Below are 21,694 nucleotides of genomic sequence, written 5' to 3'. Positions count from 1 at the left end.
ACAATCTCCTCTGTCCTGAAGTCTGTCCTATTGAGGAAAATTTACCAACTGTAACAAAGTGCTGAAACTGGAGATCCTTCCCTAAATGTTAAATGAACGTCTTCTTAGACATCCACATCAGCGATTAGACGTTCTTCTTTGGTAAACGACAAAATGTTTTTAATCTGTTTATTATCAGTCTTACATTATGAGGAACGTCCACCATACAAGTCCTAGTGAATATGCTTTCACTATATAGAAACGATAACGTATTAGAACGAGTGCATTAATGTTTACACTGTCTGAATTATAGCCAACAATTTTGTCAGACCAGTTGTTATAGAAAATTACAGCAACACCTTCTGACCAGTCAGAACTGAAAATCAGCAGACATATATTATAATCTAACATACAGTTCTGAAAATGTCTAGGTAATACATTTCAAATTATTTTATTAATGTGACTTCAAATCCTAAAATAGTCCCATAATAAAAATCTTTTTTTAACCACAGGCAGTGAGCTCACACTAAGCCAAAACATCAAACTGCTGTACACTCTCCATTGTGCATTGTGCTGGATTTGAGTCATTGACAGTTCTTGAAGTAAAGGATTGCCTTGACATGCTTTTCACACCACTTTCCTTTTTTAACTCAAAAAGTAAATAAGTGACACTGAATCACTGGGAAAGAAAAACAACATCCGTTTAGACCGAAAACCAAATACTCAAGTCTCTCTAAATGCAAAGTTAGCTTTTATATGTGTGCTTTGCATTCTGATTAGTGACCTGAAAAAGTGGCAAATGTGCTGACATGTTTATGGACCTGAACAACCCTCTGATACTGCAAATTCAGTAGCTCTAAAAGGGCTTTATAACTTCTGCTGCCTCATTAGATCCCTCATTACTACCCCATACATATCGGGATAGTAAGATTACATTTTTAACACAACGGTACACAGTTTTAATTGTCCCTATTACATTATTGCACTTTAATAGCACTCTAATGGTGCAGAATTTCCTGCGTGAAAGCATAAATTTGCTCATCAAGATATTCATTTCAGATGTGAACAACCATGTGAACAAATATGCATTCCTAGGTGACCACCATGAAATGTGAGCATGAAATTAATTGCAATGGGCTTTCACAAGAAGCCAAAAGGTCAGTTCTGGAAACTGTAGCTTTCCTTTGATTAAGAATGGCACATTTCTGTTCTCCACACTTCCTAATAAAATGTTCCATCTATTGCCTTAAAATGCTCCATGAACCCATTTCACAGTGTATGCACATTAAAAATCAAACTACCAAGCCTATTCTGGTATTCTACTACAGGGTACACATGTCCTGTCTTATGTAGTCAAATAAATAATATGAGTGGCAGGTAAATCCTATGTAGAGAAGATCAGATTTGCTCATTATAGTGTAGAAGTGTACCTGTAAGTGTGGTGGTTGGGAAAAACCCTGTACAAGGTTTCTGACATCAACTTTATAGTTCATAAAATTACAGACTTTCCTGAACTCAAATTGGTGTCTCTGGTACGCGAGTTAATTTCCAGCATTTTAAAGTCAGCCAAAAGTGTAAAAGGAGACATTTGCATTTAAAGATTTCAATCCAATTCCACTGCAACACACCCACCTACCTCTACATTTATCGCCTAATCTATTTGTGTAAAAACAACGTAACTGCCGAATTGTAAAGAATTATACGTTAAGAAATGTTAAGAAAATGATACGATAAGAAATCACGTCATCCACGTCAGTCTCTGTCTCATCACCTGAGGTAAAAGTTGCCCACAGCATTTAAACACAAGCCTCATCATCGTCTCTTCACTCAACTGATCTCTGCTCACAGTAACATCAGTAGGGAAATGATCACTGATTCGTTCAGTCAGTGAGCAAATTTCTTGTTATTAATGTCTTATTAGGTTATTTAAACATTTTAAATCTTTCTCTGCAGTCATCTGTAAAGAGTGTGTGAGCGCTCTGCTCTGTTTTGATGATGATGTGATGGTGCAGGAGCATCAGACATTTTGACAGCCGGTATCTGATTACAAACTGAACTGATTGATGTCAATTTCTCCATGACTTAGGTCAGTTTTACTATGCCCAATGACTTGATCAAAGCAGGGTATTCACTGCGTGAGGAAATCACATTTAGCTAGTAAGTTTTTAGACATCTTTCATTTTCTTTGCATTTCTAACATGGCTCCTTACCAAGGAAGAGGCAGACCGCCTGTAACCTAAATAAAACGGTAATCGCTGATTAATTTAATGAGTTCTGTTCTGCTGAGTGTTGTGCTTATTAATTATAATAATTAATGTCATTTTATTAGGTTGTTTACCTTTAAAAAAAAATTGTCCATGGTCATAGTGTGTGTAGGCACTCTTGTCTGTTTTGATGATGTCATTGTGCAGGAGCATCATGGACATTTTGATAGTCAGTATCTGATTATAAACTCAATTCTTTAGGCGTAGGTCAGGTTCACTACGTCCAACGACTCGGTCACAGCATGATATTATTGATTGTGTGAGGAATTCACATTTAGCTAGTACGTTTCACACATCTTTAGTCAGACTGATTTTCTTCGTGGTTGTTGAAATGGCTCCTAGACAGCCTAGGCGAGGTTATAAAGAAACCTGATTAAAACATAGACAACACAAGGATATTGGCATGGAGAATCAGCACCCTGTCCTTTTGATTAACCCTTTGATCCAATGCAAACCTTCCGTTAGTAAACAAGGACGTGAGGAGTGCCTTGATTTTTCCAACAGAGCTGAGGGGGAAATCTGACTGTATTTGCAACATGTTAATTAGTCCATTACATTGCTGTACTACTGAATACATTCACTGGTTGCTCAGTTAAAGTTATTTACTAGAGACTAATATTTATGAGGTTCCTGGACCACCAGGGAGCCATTATTATGTCCTTGTTTAATGACATTGTACTTCAACTGCTTAGGTTGTACTTTATTCCACCTTACTTATATTGTGCTTTGAAATTAAAATGTCTGCAAAATGAATAAATGTAAAGTATCTTTAAAAGGACAGTGTTTTCCAAATGATGGTATGTAGAACTCATAGCACATCTAGGATGGAGTCATGCATGGGTAGTGTCTGTCACGGCAATGTGTTGCTGCATTAGTGTTGGCTAGCGCAGCTTCACGCGCACCTCACTACGGAAAATAATCGAGCTCGCGCGTCGCCTGAGCGTCAGTGCGTCGTGCCAAACACTGCGCCGCTGGATTTCCGCGGTGGGCGTCGACTGCCTCCTGTCTTTAGAGATATTTGGGAAGACTTTAGATTACTCTTTAATCGGCTTTTAATATTTTCTCTCGGTTTCCCGTGCGTAAATGCGCGTAAAAAAATAGATTTTTCTGTTTGTTTGTTTTTTTTTCAATTATTATTATTATTTTTGGTTAACGTGCAAATATAGCCTAATGAAAATGCATAGAGGATAGGAACAGCACGATTTTGAAGTGCGTACGTTTCGAGAAAATAGCAATTCAATCAGTCATAATAATAATAAATACTTTATTCTCAAATTCATCTGGAGATGAAAAACGGCTGTTTGGAAACGCGTCTCTCGCGCGCGCCGCTCGCGGTCACTCGGGATTCCGCCGATCGCGCGGAGCGAAACTTCACCGCGTGCTGGACATTACCGGAAGAGCGAGCCAACCGGCGCTGGACGCGGAGCAGGAGACGGGAGCGCGGAGGCGGACGCCGTCTTTTTCCCGAGCGCGTCGAGAGCAGCAGGTTGCGTTGAGGAATGCCGGCTCCGGGGATTTGGGATACGCTGGGAAGGTTGGTGCTGCTTCCGTTGCTCGCGCCGGGCGTGTTGGTGCTCATTTTGACGCCCGCGTGCCTCCTCGCGCACCCGCAGCCATGTCAGATCCTGAAACGGATCGGGCACACGGTGCGAGTGGGAGCTGTGCATCTTCAGCCCCGCGCCGTGACGCACAGCTCCCTCGGGAGGAAAGGAATCGAGTGGGATTGGGACGCGGACAGAGAAACGACCTGGGAACAGCTCGAGTTAGTCAGGAAAAGTGTAAGTGAACAAGGTGCGAGGGATGTTAGGACTAAAGGCTCGAACCAGCAAAAAGGCGCGAAAAGTAAATCCGTGCACAAACAAGTCGCGAGCGCGTTTCTACCCAGAGACTCCATCTTCCTGGCCGCGGAGACTCTGAACCGATTACCGAACCTGTTACCGTACAACCTGTCACTGGAGATCGTCATGGCTGTGGAGGTAGGACTCGGCGAGCTACCGGCTTTCTCCTTCTCCTCTTCACCTCCTCCACCTGTGTGTTCCGACCCCATGTCGTTCCTGCAGAGTGTGTGTCACACGGTCGTGGTTCAAGGCGTTTCAGCCATCATGGCGTTTCCTGAGAACAGAGACGAGTTCATCAAGTTGGAGTTCGTGTCCTCCTCGCTGCACATTCCAGTCATCAGCGTCGTTCAGAACCAGTTCAGGCGTCAGAGTCGGGTACGAGTCTCTTTTCTTTCCTCACCTTAGGTCATCTTACCTCTTTTGGACCAGATTGAAGGCTAACATTCTGTCCTACAAGCTGAGTATGATATTATCATTTTATTGGTGACATTCAGAAGACCTTAGTCCTGGAGTACTCCATAGTCCTGTATATCCAACTAATCAGCTAATTGCCAGCCCTCTCTGAAATGAAGTGAGTGTGTCAGGGAAGGAAAACATTCAAATGTGCAGAGGGTACTCCAGGGCTGGGAAGCTGGAAGACAGGGACAGAATAGCACATTCTGATAATATTGCTACACCTTGGGCATGAAATGTGTTGCAAAATATTTAAACAGTTATATAGACCAGATATATAGACACAGAGTGGCAAAAGGGGATGGGTAAGAGCACATTAAAGGGTGACACCACCAAATTATATATTGTATATGTCAGAGTTGTCTGTTCCTTGGCGCACAATAAATAACCATAGATGCTTTATAGTTCTTAATAATGAAATAATTTGGTTAAAACACCAACACTGCAATGGATTTTTTAAAACTGGCTTTATGAGGTGATATTTTTGGCTCGATTTTGTCGTCACAGAAGAAAATTGTTCTTTGGTTGGCGGTATTAGAATCCAATGTAGTGCCATTGCAACCAAAGCAACAAAGTTTTCACATACATTTTCTGTTCGGACTGACAATGTAAGCAGAACATGATGTCGCTTTAATCGCAGAGATATAGAATTAATAGAAAATAATTGATTGGTATCATCTCATACAGCGGGACAGGTCATTTTATATCATAAAAGACTGCTGAATTCCGAGCTGGATACAATTGAACCGTTTGTATAAACTGCACAGCGTAATAGCCTAGGTCTCTCAGAGATGAGGGTTTGGGTAGCAAGGCTTATTTCAAGCGTGTCAACTGCAAATCTGTGCCTTACAGTGTTTTACAGTTAAAGACTGGCTTGCGTTCATTTATTTATCCATTATTAATTCATTCCTGTTTTGGGATCATGCCAGTGTACTATTTATCAAAACACCTGAGAACAAGAGAACTTAATGCTTACAGGGAAAAAAAGAAACGATAAGTTTAGTGCTTATTTCATAGTGTAGTCGTTTTTGACAGCAGTATTGCAAATGGCAATACTGAGATATCTCTTAGCAAGTCAAATAATACATTGTACATCCCTGGTATAGGAGCATATAAATAGAATACTGCACAGTCCGTACAGGTTTTTGAGTTTTTTCTGATTGTTGAAGGCAAAAATGCTTGATTTTGCTGTGGCTTTTTTCAAAAATCGTGATGCAAATGTGATGAGTTTTTTTTTTTGTGCGTGCTTTTCTGTGGAAAACTACTTTAAATTATGAAATTGCACTGCACAAAAATGTTTTCCACAGTCTTTCACAGTGATGTTTGTTGGTAAATGAGACCTTTTAGCAATGCATGCATGTTCGACATGCATTAATTGAAGGGGGATTTGGCTGAATGCACGTTGTGATGGCATCACATGATGCGTCTTGGCTCAAATCTGTGGAGAATCTGCGGTAATTTAGAAAAATTGCAAGCTCCTGCGATGGGAGTTCATGTCTGCGATCGCAAAATCCTGGAGGGACTGACTGTACATATATTACAGATGTAAGACTTGACTGATTATGAATGCAGGTAATTGTATCTATAAGTGTAAACCTGCTATATAATGTATTGTATATGAGTCGAGAATGTGACACAAATGCCAGGTGTTAATTCACCATACAAGATGTTCACCATACATTCTCTACCTGAAAAAACCTGACTCCTTGTTGTTCTATAAAAAGCACCAGTTAAAAATATTTTCCTCCCTAAAGAGGTCAATATTAAATAGAGAAAAATGATCTAAATGGGTGACTCATGAATGATCTAATGGTGACTCATGACTGACTCACTCATATGTTTCTTATAAATACATTCAACATGTGTAAACCTTCCAAAACCTTCCCCATGATGGTGAAAATTGTCCGCAGGCATCGTTCGGGGCTGTCAGTCCACTTGAAGTTAGCACCATCTTCTGGTCAGACAGCTCTGTGTTTACATGTGTTCAGGTGAAAACAAGCCCCGAATTCAATACAGTGTCACAGTGTGCATCCATCAACATCAAACGCCAGGGTTGACCGAATCTTGTTATTGACCTTTGGCTTGTCTGGTACAAATTGTGATGGCTGCTTTTTTCAACATAGACAGAAGGCAGATAAAGACAAGCTCTGGCTGTCTAGGATAAATCCTGAGTCAACATTTGTCTTGTTCCATTCGGATCTTCCTACTCCAGATGCTTATTCATTCTTAACTATGGGCTATGATGCACAAATATGTGGCTAATTGAAATGATGAAAAATAAAGGCCTTCTAAGGAGGTTTCTTGTACTAATGGGTGTGCTGGTATAGCATGATGAGGAAATATTTAAAAAATATATATATTCTGGGAAGTGCTGCATGACCTTTGAAATATATTACAAAAGTATTAAAACGAGGTAGGCTTGTAGGGTTAGGGTTAGACTGCTAAAGACTAAAAATGATCCTCTAAAGAAGTCATAGAAGTTTTCCTAACTAAATCATTTAACCCTACAAGTTGCCCCAGTCACATGTAATTTGTCAAACGAAGTAGAACATGGCACCATATGAAATACCTGGACGGGGCAGAAAAAGGAAGCTATCAATGGCTGTAACCAAATTTCTGAGAAGGCAGGTTGTGAAAAACCCTTGAGTGACTGCAAAAGACCTGCAGCAAGACTTGGTGGCAACAGGCACTGAGGTTTCAGTGAGCACAGTATGATGCGTACTAAATGCCGAAGGTTTCTATGCTAGAACTCTAAAACATACACCACTACTGACCCAAAAGCACAAGAAAACTCGGCTCGAAATCATATAAATAAACCACAGAAGTTTTTGGATTCTGTTCTGTGGTGCGATGAAACAAAACTTGGAAACATGGAACTTTTCAGCATGACAGATCAGCAGTATGTCTGGAGGAAGAAGGATGAAGAAAGAACACTCTGTCCACAGTAAAGCATGGTGGAGGTTTGGTGATGCTCTGGGGCTGCTTTGCATCCTGTGGCACTGGAAACCTGCAGTGTGTGGAAGGCAAGATGGATTCATTGAAGTATCAGGAAATCCTAGGAGAAAACTTTATGCGGTCTGTGAGAAAGCTGAAGCTTGGGAGTCATTGGACCTTCCAACAGGACGATGATACTAAGCATACCTCAAATTCCACCAAGGCTTGGTTGCAGAAATAGTCCTAGAAGATTCTACAGGGCCATGACAGTCACCTGACTTGAACCCCATAGAAAATCTCTGGTGGGATTTGAAGAAGGCGGTTGCAGCACGCAAACCCAAGAATATTACTGAACTGGAGGCCATTGCTCATGAGGAATGAGCTGTTATTCCTCAGAAACGCTGCCAGAAGCTATGCATCTCATTTGCAGCAGGTCATAACAACAAGAGGGTGCTCTGCTAAAGATGCGTGCCATGGAGGGGTTGAATAATTTTGAATAGTTGCATTTTCAGTTGAATTTGGGAAAACCCCTTGAAGCATTCGCTGTGTTGAACTATTTCAATTGCTTTTGTTTGACTTGTTCATTGCAAACTGCTGAAAGTCTGTCAATTTTGACAATAAACCTGATTTGCAATGAGGGTTGAATAATTTTGATTGCAGCTGTAAGTGAGGAGATAAAGCTTAAGGTGGCTATCCTCTATAAACCTATATAGTATGTCATAAAAATCTAAATATTTCTACTACAATAATAAAAACTGATGAAAGTGATGCAGAATACAATTAATGTTTAGAACTAAGCAGCTCAGCAAAGAAATCCACAGTGATTAAATCTCGTATACCACAGCATTGTTGAATTAGTGAATCTGATTGGTCAGAAGATGATCGTTAATTAATTTTATAATGCAAGTAATAACAGGAACTAACTTGCCTCACAGCCATTCTTTACCATTAAATGTAACTATTGTAATCCATTACCTGGGTGGTAACAGCCCCAAAGTGGACATCACATCACATCACCCAATCATGGATTATTTTCCCACTTTCCCAATTCCTTAATTATTCAAAGTGAGCCTGAGAAAGTACCTTAGCCTTTGTCTGGCTATGCTGCTTTGAAGAATTTGTACATATCAAACACAAACATCTCTCTAAAATCATGATCAAAGCTGGAGTACATGCCAAATGGTTTCACTGCCCATCCTTGTTGTACACTGAATGTTAAATATTCACAGCAAAAATGTTTACGCAAGAAATCATTTAAAAGAAAGGGACACCCACAATAAAAATCTAGCTCTAGAGTCATGTAGCTATTCAAAAATTCTGTAGGTGTTAATTGTAGCTCACCAGAAAGCTGGATCAGATTGTACGCGTCATAATAATGAGTAAAGAAAAAAATAACTTAACTTGTGAAGAAGAAAAGTAATAATAATGGATTTATTTCCAAACAAACGAAGAAGTAAATCTCATTTTGTCCGGAAATAAATCCATGAAAATTAAAATTTCACCTAGTTATAATGAGTGTTTTCTGCTGCCTGTAAATATTGATTCCCCAAGGGAAATTAAACTTGTGTGATAAGCATTTCAACCAGATGTCTTGATGAGTGATTTAGTGAGGTGTCACAAGGTTATTCTATAGTATTATATCTATTAAGCCTCCAGTAGTAGGTTAATAAAAACTGACATTTGTGATTATCATGAAAACTCCAAATATTCTGTTTAATCTAAATGTAATTTATTTGCTTTTTGATGTGTCTAATGTGCAACAGTTGGAAACAGGGTCGCCAGGGTCATGGTGTTTATGCCGAAATTGGCAGAATCACAAAGTTCTGGTGAGGGAAAGGGAGGTTATGGAATGGATAGTGGCTGTAACAGGTGATTAATAAAAAGGTGAATTACATATAGTGCTAATCAGTACACAGTAACCTTGTTTTGGAGCCCTTTTCATGTTCTTTTGAGAAGTTTTTGAGATATATTTGGACTGGACATTTTGCTGAGACCTGGTAACCATGGCTGGAAATGACTAAAGGTTCCATAGAGGTATGAAGTGTTTTGGAAGATTTATTAAATATTAACACATTCTGCCTACCTTTATTAATTTGGCAGGCAGTTATTCCCAAATGACACCTCAAGTTCAGCAGTTGTTCTCTGGCAGCGGAACTTCAATTCGCAACCGTCTGATCACGATCTCAAAGCCTTAACCAATGAGTTCAGAACAGCCCTGAGGCCTTTAGACCTTAACATCATTCATACTGACTTCATATTTAAAATTCAAAAAATGACACCATTCAAATACCTACACAAACAAACATGGGTTGGTCTGTGAAAATGTACAGTATTATTACCTTCTGCAGTGAAATATAGCAAGTAGTTTGAGGTAATTGCATATATTCTCGTTGAATACTAAAAGCATCAAGCTGTAAACAATAAAACGTAAATGCCTTAATGAAGACGCTGTGTAAAAATGGAATATAAACATGTTTTCAGGCAGCTGATGACTATTCAACATTAAAGCTTTACATGGTTTATGATCATCACAGAGCTAAGCCAGTGCTGATTGGATATGATAATATGATAAAAAGTGTGTCCAGTGGAAAACCTGATTTTTCACTGAATGGGAGGTATGGGCAATTCATGACAACAGTTCAGAGCAAGCTTCCTGTCCTGCTGTTGCATTTCACTCCAATGAAAGACACAAGCTACTGTATGTCTGCCTTTTTTTAAGCTCCATTTTCTGTAACTTGTTTTCCCTTTCATTCCCACCCGACAGAACTCGCTCCATTTCCAGATGGCCATGCAGAATCCCCAGACTCCTCAGGTGGACTTAATCTATTCTCTTCTTTCCATTAATAATTGGTACGATGTGAGCCTGCTGATGTGCCAGGAGCTGAATATTTCCCAGTTCATCTTCCTGCTTCGCAACAACTCAAAATTTCACCTGGGCTCCATAGTCAACATTTCCACTAACAGCAGCAGCAAAAGTGACTTTCAGACAGCCCTGCAGAGTCACATGACCTCCATTAAGGACATAACATCCACCATTGTGACTTTTGGATGTGATATTCGGGACATAAAGAGGATCTTTATAACCATAGCAAAGCTTGGGTTAGTGCTGCCAGACTACCACTGGATTATAGGGGACTCGCAGAACGTGGAGGAGTTAAGGACCGAGGGGCTGCCGATGGGCCTTATGGCGCATGGGCGAATGAGGCAGCCTGCTCTGGATCACTACGTTCAGGACTCTTTGGAGTTTATTGCCAGGGCCGTTGGATCAGCTGCCACTGTGTCTCCAGAGCTGGCGCTTATCCCTGGCATCACAAACTGCATGGTGATTGAGGATAAAAATCTCACCTCAGGAAGCTATCTGTCCAGGTAGTAATTTATGCATGCATTCTACTATGTTTCAAGTTTCATTCCATGCATCATGTAATGTCTATGACTGTATTTTCTCATCTTTAAATCCTACTTTAATGTGTTGTCAGATAAGAATTAACTTCAGGGGCCGTTCTTTTAAAATACCTTTTAGTACTACTTTAAGCAAGAGGATGGGCGATTTTACTCTCGCTTTGCTTCAGAAATTTTCAATTCAGAGATTTTCAAGCACATACTTCATAGTGCCATTTTCATATTTATTGGGTTTCCTGTCTTCACATAACTTCAGAATGGTTTCCCAAAAAACATTTATGCCATTAGATAAGCCTCCTTTTCATTCTAATAGAAAAGTGTGGTTATATCTCTATATCTGCCAAAGTAAACCACCTTGACATTTTGCTGATGATTATATACCTTTGCATCCACAAATGACTATTATTTACATATAAAGAAGGGAAAACACAGAACAAGTTTTTAAATTGGCTCTTTCTGGGATAAGCCAAGAGGAGAAAATAACAACCTTGTAGATGGAAAGTGTTATCATAGTGATTAGATAGAAAGCTGCCGAGGGGTTGTAGGGTATGACGTTCTGAAAGGTAGCTGACATGCTCATAGTGCTAGCAAAGCAAAATCATTCTTTTTGAACCGGTTATTCATCTGCCAGAGGAAATTCATAGATACTGAGCTCCATGCTCATTAGACCCCAATTTTTCTCTGGCAAAAGGTAGAAAACTATTGTGTAAAGTAAAAGAAAGGAAAGACTTCATAAGGAAAAGGCCCTGAAACTGTTGTACTCTTGTTCCCCAGGTTCATGGCCAACACATCATTTGATGGGCTAAGTGGCTCCATTCATGTTCAGGATGAATCTACCATTATCTCCAAAAGCCATCACTTTATTTGGAATCTGCAGCATGATCCATTAGGGAGCCCTGCATGGACGCGACTTGGTAGCTGGAAGCAGGGAAAAGTGGTACTGGACTATGGAGTTTGGCCTAGTAAGAAACGTTCACACCCAGGTGGCGATTGGAGGCATTCCTCCAGGTTGCACCTGCGGGTAGTGACGCTGGTAGAGCACCCCTTTGTATTCACGCGAGAGGTGGATGATGATGGTCAGTGCCCAGCAGGGCAGCTGTGCCTTGACCCACTCACCAATGACACAGCACTCCTTGATGCCCTCTTCCATGGCCTGCAGTCTGGCAACAGCACAGTTCCCACCAAGCTCAAGAAGTGCTGCTATGGCTATTGCATAGACCTGCTGGAGAAACTAGCTGAGGATGTGGGTTTTGACTTTGACCTCTATATTGTGGGAGATGGAAAGTATGGTGCCTACAAGAACGGCCGCTGGACAGGCTTGGTGGGAGACCTGCTGAGTGGTGCAGCACAGTTGGCTGTCACTTCATTTAGCATCAACTCAGCTCGCAGTCAGGTTATCGACTTCACCAGCCCTTTCTTCTCCACCAGCCTGGGCATCCTAGTGAGGACAAGAGACACGGCAGCACCCATTGGTGCCTTCATGTGGCCCTTACACTGGAGCATGTGGCTGGGCATCTTTGCATCTCTCCACGTTACTGCTGTATTCCTTACCCTGTATGAGTGGAAGAGTCCATTTGGGATGACGCCCAAAGGCCGAAACAGGGACCGTGTATTCTCCTTCTCTTCAGCACTCAATGTTTGCTATGCCATCTTGTTCGGTAGGACAGCTGCCATCAAGCCACCCAAGTGCTGGACAGGCCGCTTTCTAATGAATCTCTGGGCCATATTCTGTCTGTTTTGTCTCTCAACATACACAGCCAATCTGGCTGCCGTGATGGTTGGGGAAAAGACGTATGAGCAGCTTTCAGGTATACACGACCCCAAGGTAAGACCATCTTAAGTACCTTTTTGCAGAGTGTTTTATAAATGGCTTAGGGATGAGCCCAAATTCTAAATTGTGGTCATTGAAGTCATTGCTACTACTAACGGGAATTATCCGTCCCTTTAAGCTCCATCATCCATCGCAGGGTTTCCGATTTGGGACCGTACGGGAGAGCAGTGCTGAGGATTATGTGAAAAAAAGCTTTCCAGAGATGCATGAATACATGAGGCGATATAATGTTCCTACAACCCCTGATGGAATAGACCACCTTAAGTAAGTCATAATCATTACAGAAAAGGACTAATATATACACATACATACATACATACATACATATATATCAGAACCTGAATCTAGAGTTGTCCAATACTGGTTACTACTATGTATCTACTAGATAGCAAAGTAGAAATGGGGTTACAGTGATACTTGGGACCATACATAGCCATTAGGGAACCTCGAATAGATGGAATTTGGTGGCTGGAAGCAGGGTAAAATGGTGCTGGAGTAAGGAGCTTGGACTAGCAAGATAAACCCTAACATAAACACAGGAATGTACAGACTAGCATCTAGCATCCACAGCAAATTCAGTTTTCCTGACTGCATCAACTGAATGTGTTCTTAGACCTGTGCTCTTTTGATCTCTCACATCCTCTTTTAGAATGTCCTTGAATCGAGTGTTTCCAAATATCTGCTAGTATGGATTTTGAAAATCCTTCAAACAGCCTCAGACATAATGGGCTTCAGGATTTTGTAAACCATATAAAATGTAGTGCATGCCATTGACTAAAGTCCAGCTGCAAACCCTATTTCCAAGATAGCATGCTGTTGAAACAGACTACTACAAGAAACTAAGTTTGTGGCATAACTGCCTCCCGACACCTTTTCTACATCTTAAATGATATCTGAAAGACTATTTATTCTGTGGAACACATTAAAATCAATGCTATGTCCAGTTCTTACACAATATTCTGTGCAAGTCTAAATACCAAGATATGCTTTTTTTTTTATAATGTACTCTTTTTGAAAGAACTGATCACTCATAAATGATCAGACTGACATTGTAGTAAAAATGTTATCGTAATGCATAATAGGCCTATTTTATTTATCTTTTCAGGGATGATCCTCAAAAACTAGATGCTTTTATTATGGACAAAGCCCTCTTAGACTATGAAGTGTCCATTGATGCTGATTGTAAAACTCTCACAGTGGGGAAACCATTTGCAATTGAAGGCAAGTTAATCAGTGATTCTTCATTTATATACTTATTAAGATACTGAATGAATTTCATTATGTATCAAGCCACCATATGACAAGAATTGATTTCCATAGGGAAACTGTCAAGTGAAAAAGAAAATTACAAAATAAATTAAAATACTTCTTAAAAAGTTTGTTACTCAATAAGTGTATAAGGGTCATTCTACAAAAGTGGTTCATATTCAGGGTTAAGATAATGTTGAAAATGTTTCCTCTTTTACACATGAATGTCTTTCACCTTGGGACTTAACTATAGATTATGCATTAATTAAGCATACACTAAAAACCTGTATCTGAATCTTGTCAGTATTGAAACAAAAATATATAATTTACACGTAATTATTTATTAAGCTTTTTTATCCCCTATTAGGCTTTATGTAACTAACATGAGAAATATATCAAATTTACTCATAATACAGCGATACGATTCCACGTTACACATTCTAGTCATAATGTACTGTAGAATTTTAATTTGTTAAACTGTTCTTAAAAATGTGTTTTGGTTATAGCCAGCTTCAGTTTTTGAAATCAGTGCCAGGTTATCAAGAGTTGAAACATTTTTATTTCAAAATGTTGAAGGAAATCTATTTACCACGTGTTCCAGATGAAGGAAAATGTTTAAAACATTTTGCATCATTGCTCACATGTTTAGGGCTGTGGCAGAATACTGTTTAGTACAGAGAATTTTTCAGACACCATGTCTGTAGAATTAAGAGTCTGCATAATAAAGATCACAGCTGTCATATGTATAAAGACTTTATAGTGCTTTGCATGTTAATATAACAAAGAGTATACATAGAATTCTTGTGTACAGATTTATGATGTGTGGCAGCCTGGGAAAATACTTCACATGGTGAATTCTTCTACTATATATTCTTCTGAAATCCTCATTTTTTGAAAAAAAGGATTCTTTTTGGCCTTTTTGCCAGAATTTAGCAGCATCAACATGGGACGGGCTTTCCCTGACCACCACACATGTAGGGTTGCTATGTTAGAACGTCTACATACTGTAGTTGCATCTATTTCTTATTCATTAATAAACATTGCAAATAATTGAATTCACAGGCTATGGCATTGGTCTCAAACAGAATTCGCCTCTGACTTCAAATATCTCTGAGCTGGTTAGCCAGTACAAGTCAGATGGATTTATGGACATGCTGCATGATAAGTGGTACAAAGTGGTGCCCTGTGGGAAAAGAAGTTTTGCTGTGACAGAGGTAATGAAATATACATGATATAACAAAGCTCAGTAGCAATATGTCGTCCATTTAATCTCTCGTTTCATATGATGCTGTATGTATGGGATTTTATTTTTTACTCTCTTGGATTTAATCTAATTTGCACTTTGTTCTGATATCTAGACTTTACAGATGGGGATTAAACATTTCTCAGGGTTATTTGTAATGCTGTGCATAGGAGTCGCTTTGTCTCTCCTCACAACTATTGCTGAACACGTTGTCCATCGCTGGGTGATACCCAAGATGCAGAACAAGCCACAGTACTGGCTTCATACGAGTCAAGTGAGTCTATTTTTTGTTTTTCTGACTGATAACTTCAGTATAATCTAATATTCATTTCAGTAATGTATTAGAGCATTAATGAAAACCTGAGTCAGATTGATGCAATTATATTATCATATTCCCAGTTGCTCTCTGTGTTGTCTTTAATAACACTTAATACGATTGCTCTGTCAGAGATTGCATCGAGCACTTAACCCGACCCTCAATGAAGACAAATTATCAACTGTTGCGAAACCGGAAAAAAGGTAAGGATCCATTATTACACAGCATGTCCCGATATGCCCAGTGTCTGCTAAATGATATTATTAAATGTAATCATATTTGCCCACTAACTGATAATGAAGCCAATAAACTAATGAGAGTTGAATAGAAATCTGCACATGTACCATAACTGAACAACCTGTTAAAAAAATCTCCATTTATATTTTTGTTAAATGTAATCGAGCCAAACTTATGTGCATGCATCCACTACCATTTAGTGTCAAAGGTACCAAATCAGCCAGACGCTTACAAGCCCAGTCATAGTGTTCACCACAACAGCTCAGTTTTCAAATGCCTTGCTTGTCTTAAAGCCTGTGTGAACTTATTTTCAGAATTAGCTCTTTACTATTAGATATAACTTCTATGGTAAATTTAATACGGACTAGAAAAGAAAGCTCTGAGATTCCTAAACACCTTTCTAGCACTAGCACTGTTCCTGATTTGTTTACACTGCCTGGGATATACAGCAGTCAATCATTATGTAATCTGACACAGCCACACCGAAGCTTTTAGTTATAATGAAAATGTAGTAAGAGACATACACCGACCAGCCATAAGATTAAAACCACCTGCCTAATATTGTGTAGGTCCAAAACAGCTCTGACCCATCAAGGCATGGACTCCACAAGACCTCTGAAGTTGTGCTGTAGTGTCTGGCAACAAGACATTAGCAGCAGATCCTGCAAACCCCGTAGGGGCCGAAGTGGGGTCTCCATGGATCAGACTTGATTGTCGAGCACATCCTACAGATGCTCGATTGGACTGAGATCTGGGGAATTTGGAGGCCAAATCAACACCTTGAACTATATCATGTTCCTCAAATCATTCCTGAACAATTTTGCAGTGTGGCAGGGTGCATTATCCTGCTGAAAGTGGCCACTGCCATTAGGGAATACCGTTGCCATGTAGGTGGTACGTGTCAAAGGAAAAACCACATGAATGACAGAACCCAAGGTCCCAGCAGGACATTGCCCAGAGCATCACACTGCCTCCGCTGGCTTGCCTTCTTCCCATAGTGCACCCTGATGCCATCTCTTCCCCATGGTAAGCATCACACACGCACCTGGCGTGATTCATCAGACGATGCCACGTTCTTCCATTGATTCATGGTCAGTTATGATGCTCATATGCCCATTGTGATGCTTTTGATGGTGGACAGAGATCAGCATGGGCACTCTGACCGGTCTGTAGACCCATACACAGCAAGCTGCAATGCACCGTGTGTTCTGACGCCTTTCTATGATAGCCAGCTTTAACTTTTTCAACAGCTTGTACTATAGTAGCTCATCTGTGAGATCAGACCAGGCACGCTAGCCTACACTCCCCACGTGCATCAATAAGCCATGACCCTGTTACCAGGTCATTAGTTGTCAGTCCTTGGTCCATTTTTGGTAGGTTCTAACCACTTCATACTGGGAACCACCCATAAGACCTGCCGTTTTGGAGATGCTCTAACCCAGTCATCTAGCCAGCACAATTTGTCCCTTGTGAAAGTACTCAGATTCTTACACTTGTGCATATTTCCTGCTTCCAACACATAAACATTGGGAACTGACTGTTCACTTGCTGCGTAATATATCCCACCCCTTGACAGGTGCCACTGCAACAAGATAATCAATGCTATTCACGTCACCTGTCAGTGGTTTTAATGTTATGGCTGAAGGGTGTATTTTTTCCTTGATATGCCATTGTTACGTTGTTGGATTAATAACCTGCATATAAACACTGGTACTGTTTTTTGGGGGGTTTTTTAACCAAATAATAGGTTGAAAGTGATCCTACTATTATGAAGCTTTTGTATATTCACTGTGAAATTATCAACTAATACATGTTGAATTCTTGCCAGGATTGATTTGAGCCTCTCTGAAGTACTTGTATATTTGTTCAGTCATTTGAATAGTTTACTGCCCAAAAGAATAAATGGATTCATCCTTTTTCAAAAACCAAATTTACGCTGTGTATGCTTGAAGCTTAGCCCTCCTTTCACCCTCCTTTCAGCTTGTTGGTTCTAGATTCCTAACAACCTGCTTCCATGAATAATTAAGCCCACTACTGCAATATAATAATAAAGTAATATATAGAGACTAATAAATAAACAAATTGATATTTTTCTGTGAATAACTAAGAATATTATACTAATATACCTAAAGGAAAAGGTCACTCTTCAAACAAAATGTAATAACATCCCCAATGTGATAATGTCGGAATATCTTTTTATATTTGTCAAAGTCAAGAGCATCTTAACATTTTTTTTTTTAAACCACCCTGCAACATAAGGTACCAGGCTAGTAACGCCTTTGAGAACAGAAAACATTTACCCTCTTAAGTAGTAATAAGGTTATAATTGCTAAGCTTGGATGTTTTGAAAGAGAATTCAACATTCAAGCAATAAGTTACCAATAAAGACCAATAAATACACTTTTAGGTTGGAAAAAAAAACCCCTAATATTTTTATGCTTTCACCATGCGATGGTGAAGGTGTTACTGTTTGTTTTTGGTTTGTCTGTCAACCTCTACTTCTTCCTGTCTGTCTGTACATCCCTCTGAGATTCTTGAATCTCAAGAATGAGCGGTTTGTAAGATTTTTATGGATTAATCATTGTAACCAGTCGAAGAACTGATATGATTTTAGAATGATTCCAAACAGGGTGAAGGTCACAGCAAGCTCAAATGTCTGCAACAGATTTTCTTCAAAACATACTTCATGTTTTAGGTATATTTTGCATACAATTTTGTAACAAGAAAGACTAGACTTGTTGGCAGTGGAGGCATCCCTGTCTGGATGAGTTCCACTTGTTTGGATTTACAATGTATTCCTAAAGTTTACTTTAAAGACCTCATAAGTTTAAGAGAAAATGAATTCACTTCAGACATTTCTCTAAAAGTTGGTGTAAAAAGGTGGGATATTTTGACTTTTAATTTCTTTGCTACTTAAATAAACACAAATATGCACACAAACTCATCTTGGCCAAAATTGTAAAACATGCTTTGTTGCCTGAACTTTAAGAAGAAAAAAAAAATGAATTATGTGGAAATCTTTTTTTTTTATCTTGTTTGACTATTTTGGGTAAGGAGCGAGTTTAACAAATGCAATACTAAAAAAAAAAAAAGTTAAATTGACTAATACCATCCAAGCTAATGTGTTTCCCTCACACGGTGAATGTTACACTTGGATCAAGTTGTGGGCTAAACAAAGTGCCAGAGCAAAACAGACATAAGCCTAATCAGTTCAGTTTGCAAACAGGTACTGCCGTGTCAAAATGTCCGTGATGTTAGTGATGCTCCTGCACTGCAGTCAGAATGAAATTGTTAAATCCTCCATTTACACTTTTGGTGGCAACCAGTTTTTAAAATGCCAGAATAAAATCCATGCAAAAATAGAAACATATTTCAGTCTTTGGAACTATATATAGTAGAAACTGTCAAGATTTCTACCAGGTCGCCACAGATATTGTTAATATAATAGGTATTTAAGCATAAAGACATGTATTTGGACTAAATCATGCCTTCATCTCTTTGCTCTGTGAAAAGGTGCAACATTGGGAACAACCAGCAAAATCTCTGGAACGTCTGTGAAAACTCGGTCTGCCCACGTTGTCGCCTTTCCAACCAAGAGGAACAGCAGAACAATTTGGAGTGTTTACAGTGTAAAGAGCTCCTCCCCCCTCCTCCTCCTCCTCCTCCTCCTCCTCCTCCTGTTTCTCCTCCTCCTCCTCAGCTGAAAAGACAGCTTCCTCTACAGTCGAATGGGAAAACAGACCTGCTGGGCCTGGCACACAGCCCAATAGTGCAGGAGCTGACTGACCTGGAGACTCACATTCAGATCATCAAACAGCAGCTCCAGCTGGCCATGAAGAAAAAAAAGGAGCTGGAACAGTACCAGAGAACCAACATGGCACCCGAGTCCTAGAGCAGTCTCTGAAGCTGTTTTGGGGAAGTCTGTGACTCTGCGAAATTAATGATGGATTATTTTGCTTCCCAAGTCGAAGCTTTTCATGTTCCTCTGCACATATTTTTAAAAGAACATTTTATTTTTCTCTTTGTTATTAAGTTTTCTCTTTTTGAATGCTCTTCTTGGCATCTCTCTGGACCAGTTGGTCTATAGGATGGACAAAGCAGTGAGAAATTTGGATACAAACCCTTTCTGTGTATGTGTGTGTGTGTGTGTGTGTGTGTGTGTGTGTGTGTGCGAGCGTAACTGCAATGGGCAGCGTGATAGTGCAAGGGGAAAAGCGCTCTGTGCATCAGAGCGATAGATATATATTTAAGGTGTCAGATTGTGATGTACGATAGCACCTCCTGCATATCAATATAAAGCACTAAACTGTTTTATATAAGGAAGCATGAATGCGGTCTCTCTGGTTGCAACGAGAAAAGTCTTTACCGTGACCTGCGAAAGGATTCTGAATCTCTTAATTAAAAACAAGCTTTGATTAAGATCTCAGAAGCTCAATCCTTCATTTGCTCAGTCAGTCATTTGCACTACACTTGGTCTGTTATTTGGATTCCTGGGTGCATTCTATTGTGAAACACAGAGACCACATACATTGGGTCATTTATTTTAAGGATTTTATATACAAAAATGAAAGTAAATGTAAATACAACTAAGATGCAATTAAAACAAATTGAACTGCAATGTCTTCAATTCAGAAGATATGAGATGCATTTACATTTTGGGTATATAAAACACAATCTAAAAGGCACAGTGGAATGAGACATGATCCTTTAGTTAAGATATGCAACATCTTCTACAGCTGAAAATGGGTGGTCATCCATGGCAAGAAATTCCATAACATTTTTTAGTTTTACTTGGCTCTTTGTCACTGTGTGTTTGTGAATTTTTTTAAATCAGCTCAAAAACTGGTTACAGATGGCAATGGCATGTTAGTAGGTGCTTATCTTTTTGCTGGTTATATTTTTGTATTCTGTATATTGATGGGATTGGGATGTAAATGAGGTGGCATAGTGACATGGTGGTGCAGCGGGTACAACTGCTGCCTCACATCTTCATGGTCCCCAGAGTTTTCATTGCATTCTCCATGTCCATCTCCATTTTGAATTATTTACAAAACATGCTGGTAGGTGGATTGGTAATGCTAAATTGCCCCTAGGTGTGAATAAGATGTGAATGTATGTGTGTGTGCGTGCATGTGCATGGTGTCCTGTGATGGTTCCATGAAGGGTGTGACCCACCTCACAACCAGGCTCTGAATCCACCATTAAAATTATTTGTAAAGTGTTCCATTTGATTTGCTTTGTGAGAGTATTTCATGTTTTGTTTTGGGGGTTTTTTTGTTGTTGTTTTTTTAGTCAAAAGGTTTCAGCCTTTTTTTTCCCTCTTTCAGAAATTCCATTTTTGACTGAAGTGGTCCAAATTTCAGTGCATTGCTAGAATAAATACATCCACCACTCCAAACCACATATAACAACCAAACTGCTGTCATTAGATTAAATTACAGGTTCCCAACCCCAGTCCTGGAGTATCCACTGTCCAGCACATTTTAGTGCTTTCCTACTCTAACAGACACTCTTTAACTCAGGAAGCACTGTTAATTAGCTGATTAGTTGAATCAGGTGTGTTGATACAGGACAAGGAGTACTCCAGGATCACTGTTGGGAGCCTGTGCATTACATAATAACACGTGGTCCAACAAAAAATGGTTATATTTTGATGCAGAAAGTACTTTGCATCAAATAACTGGAAATATGGAACAACACAGGAAGTCAAGTGTTATTAGCTGATTTGCATGTCTTTTGCAATACAAAAGTCGGATTTCAATCCATCCAGAGACAAGAAGAGGAAATTAATCGTTGTAGTTAATATCTTATTCAGAATACAATCTAGATTATGGTTGCATACATAGGATCACAGACCTCATAAAGCCCATTTGTTCTCCAAACTGTTGCTACAAATGTATTACAATTATATAGAATTTCTTTGTAAGCTGTAGCTTTAAAATTTCCCTTCAC

General features: G+C 39.5%; 1 protein-coding gene across 1 annotated transcript; it reads left to right on the top strand.

The window, feature by feature from the left end:
• Window positions 1-3,102: 3,102 nt before the first annotated feature.
• grin3a (glutamate receptor, ionotropic, N-methyl-D-aspartate 3A) lies at window positions 3,103-19,724 on the top strand. Its single transcript, XM_053646008.1, has 9 exons — window positions 3,103-4,456; window positions 10,233-10,834; window positions 11,642-12,692; window positions 12,817-12,962; window positions 13,804-13,919; window positions 15,009-15,160; window positions 15,305-15,463; window positions 15,638-15,708; window positions 19,256-19,724. The coding sequence occupies exons 1-9, from the start codon at window positions 3,743-3,745 to the stop codon at window positions 19,632-19,634; spliced, it is 3,390 nt and encodes a 1,129-aa protein (XP_053501983.1). The 5' UTR covers window positions 3,103-3,742; the 3' UTR covers window positions 19,635-19,724.
• Window positions 19,725-21,694: the final 1,970 nt, after the last annotated feature.

The sequence above is a fragment of the Ictalurus furcatus genome, chromosome 16 (assembly GCF_023375685.1).
Source record: "Ictalurus furcatus strain D&B chromosome 16, Billie_1.0, whole genome shotgun sequence".
In the NCBI taxonomy this organism is placed as follows: domain Eukaryota; kingdom Metazoa; phylum Chordata; class Actinopteri; order Siluriformes; family Ictaluridae; genus Ictalurus; species Ictalurus furcatus.
The sequence above is the reverse complement of the archived record's forward strand: the minus strand, read 5'-3'. Positions and strand labels throughout refer to the sequence as shown.

Excerpts from the sequence above, each read along its gene's own strand:
- grin3a (XM_053646008.1), top strand. The coding sequence starts at position 3,743 with ATGCCGGCTCCGGGGATTTGGGATACGCTGGGAAGGTTGGTGCTGCTT. Across the intron at positions 12,693-12,816 it reads CAGGTATACACGACCCCAAG|CTCCATCATCCATCGCAGGG; the intron begins GTAAGACCATCT and ends CGTCCCTTTAAG. Across the intron at positions 15,161-15,304 it reads GAAGTTTTGCTGTGACAGAG|ACTTTACAGATGGGGATTAA; the intron begins GTAATGAAATAT and ends TCTGATATCTAG.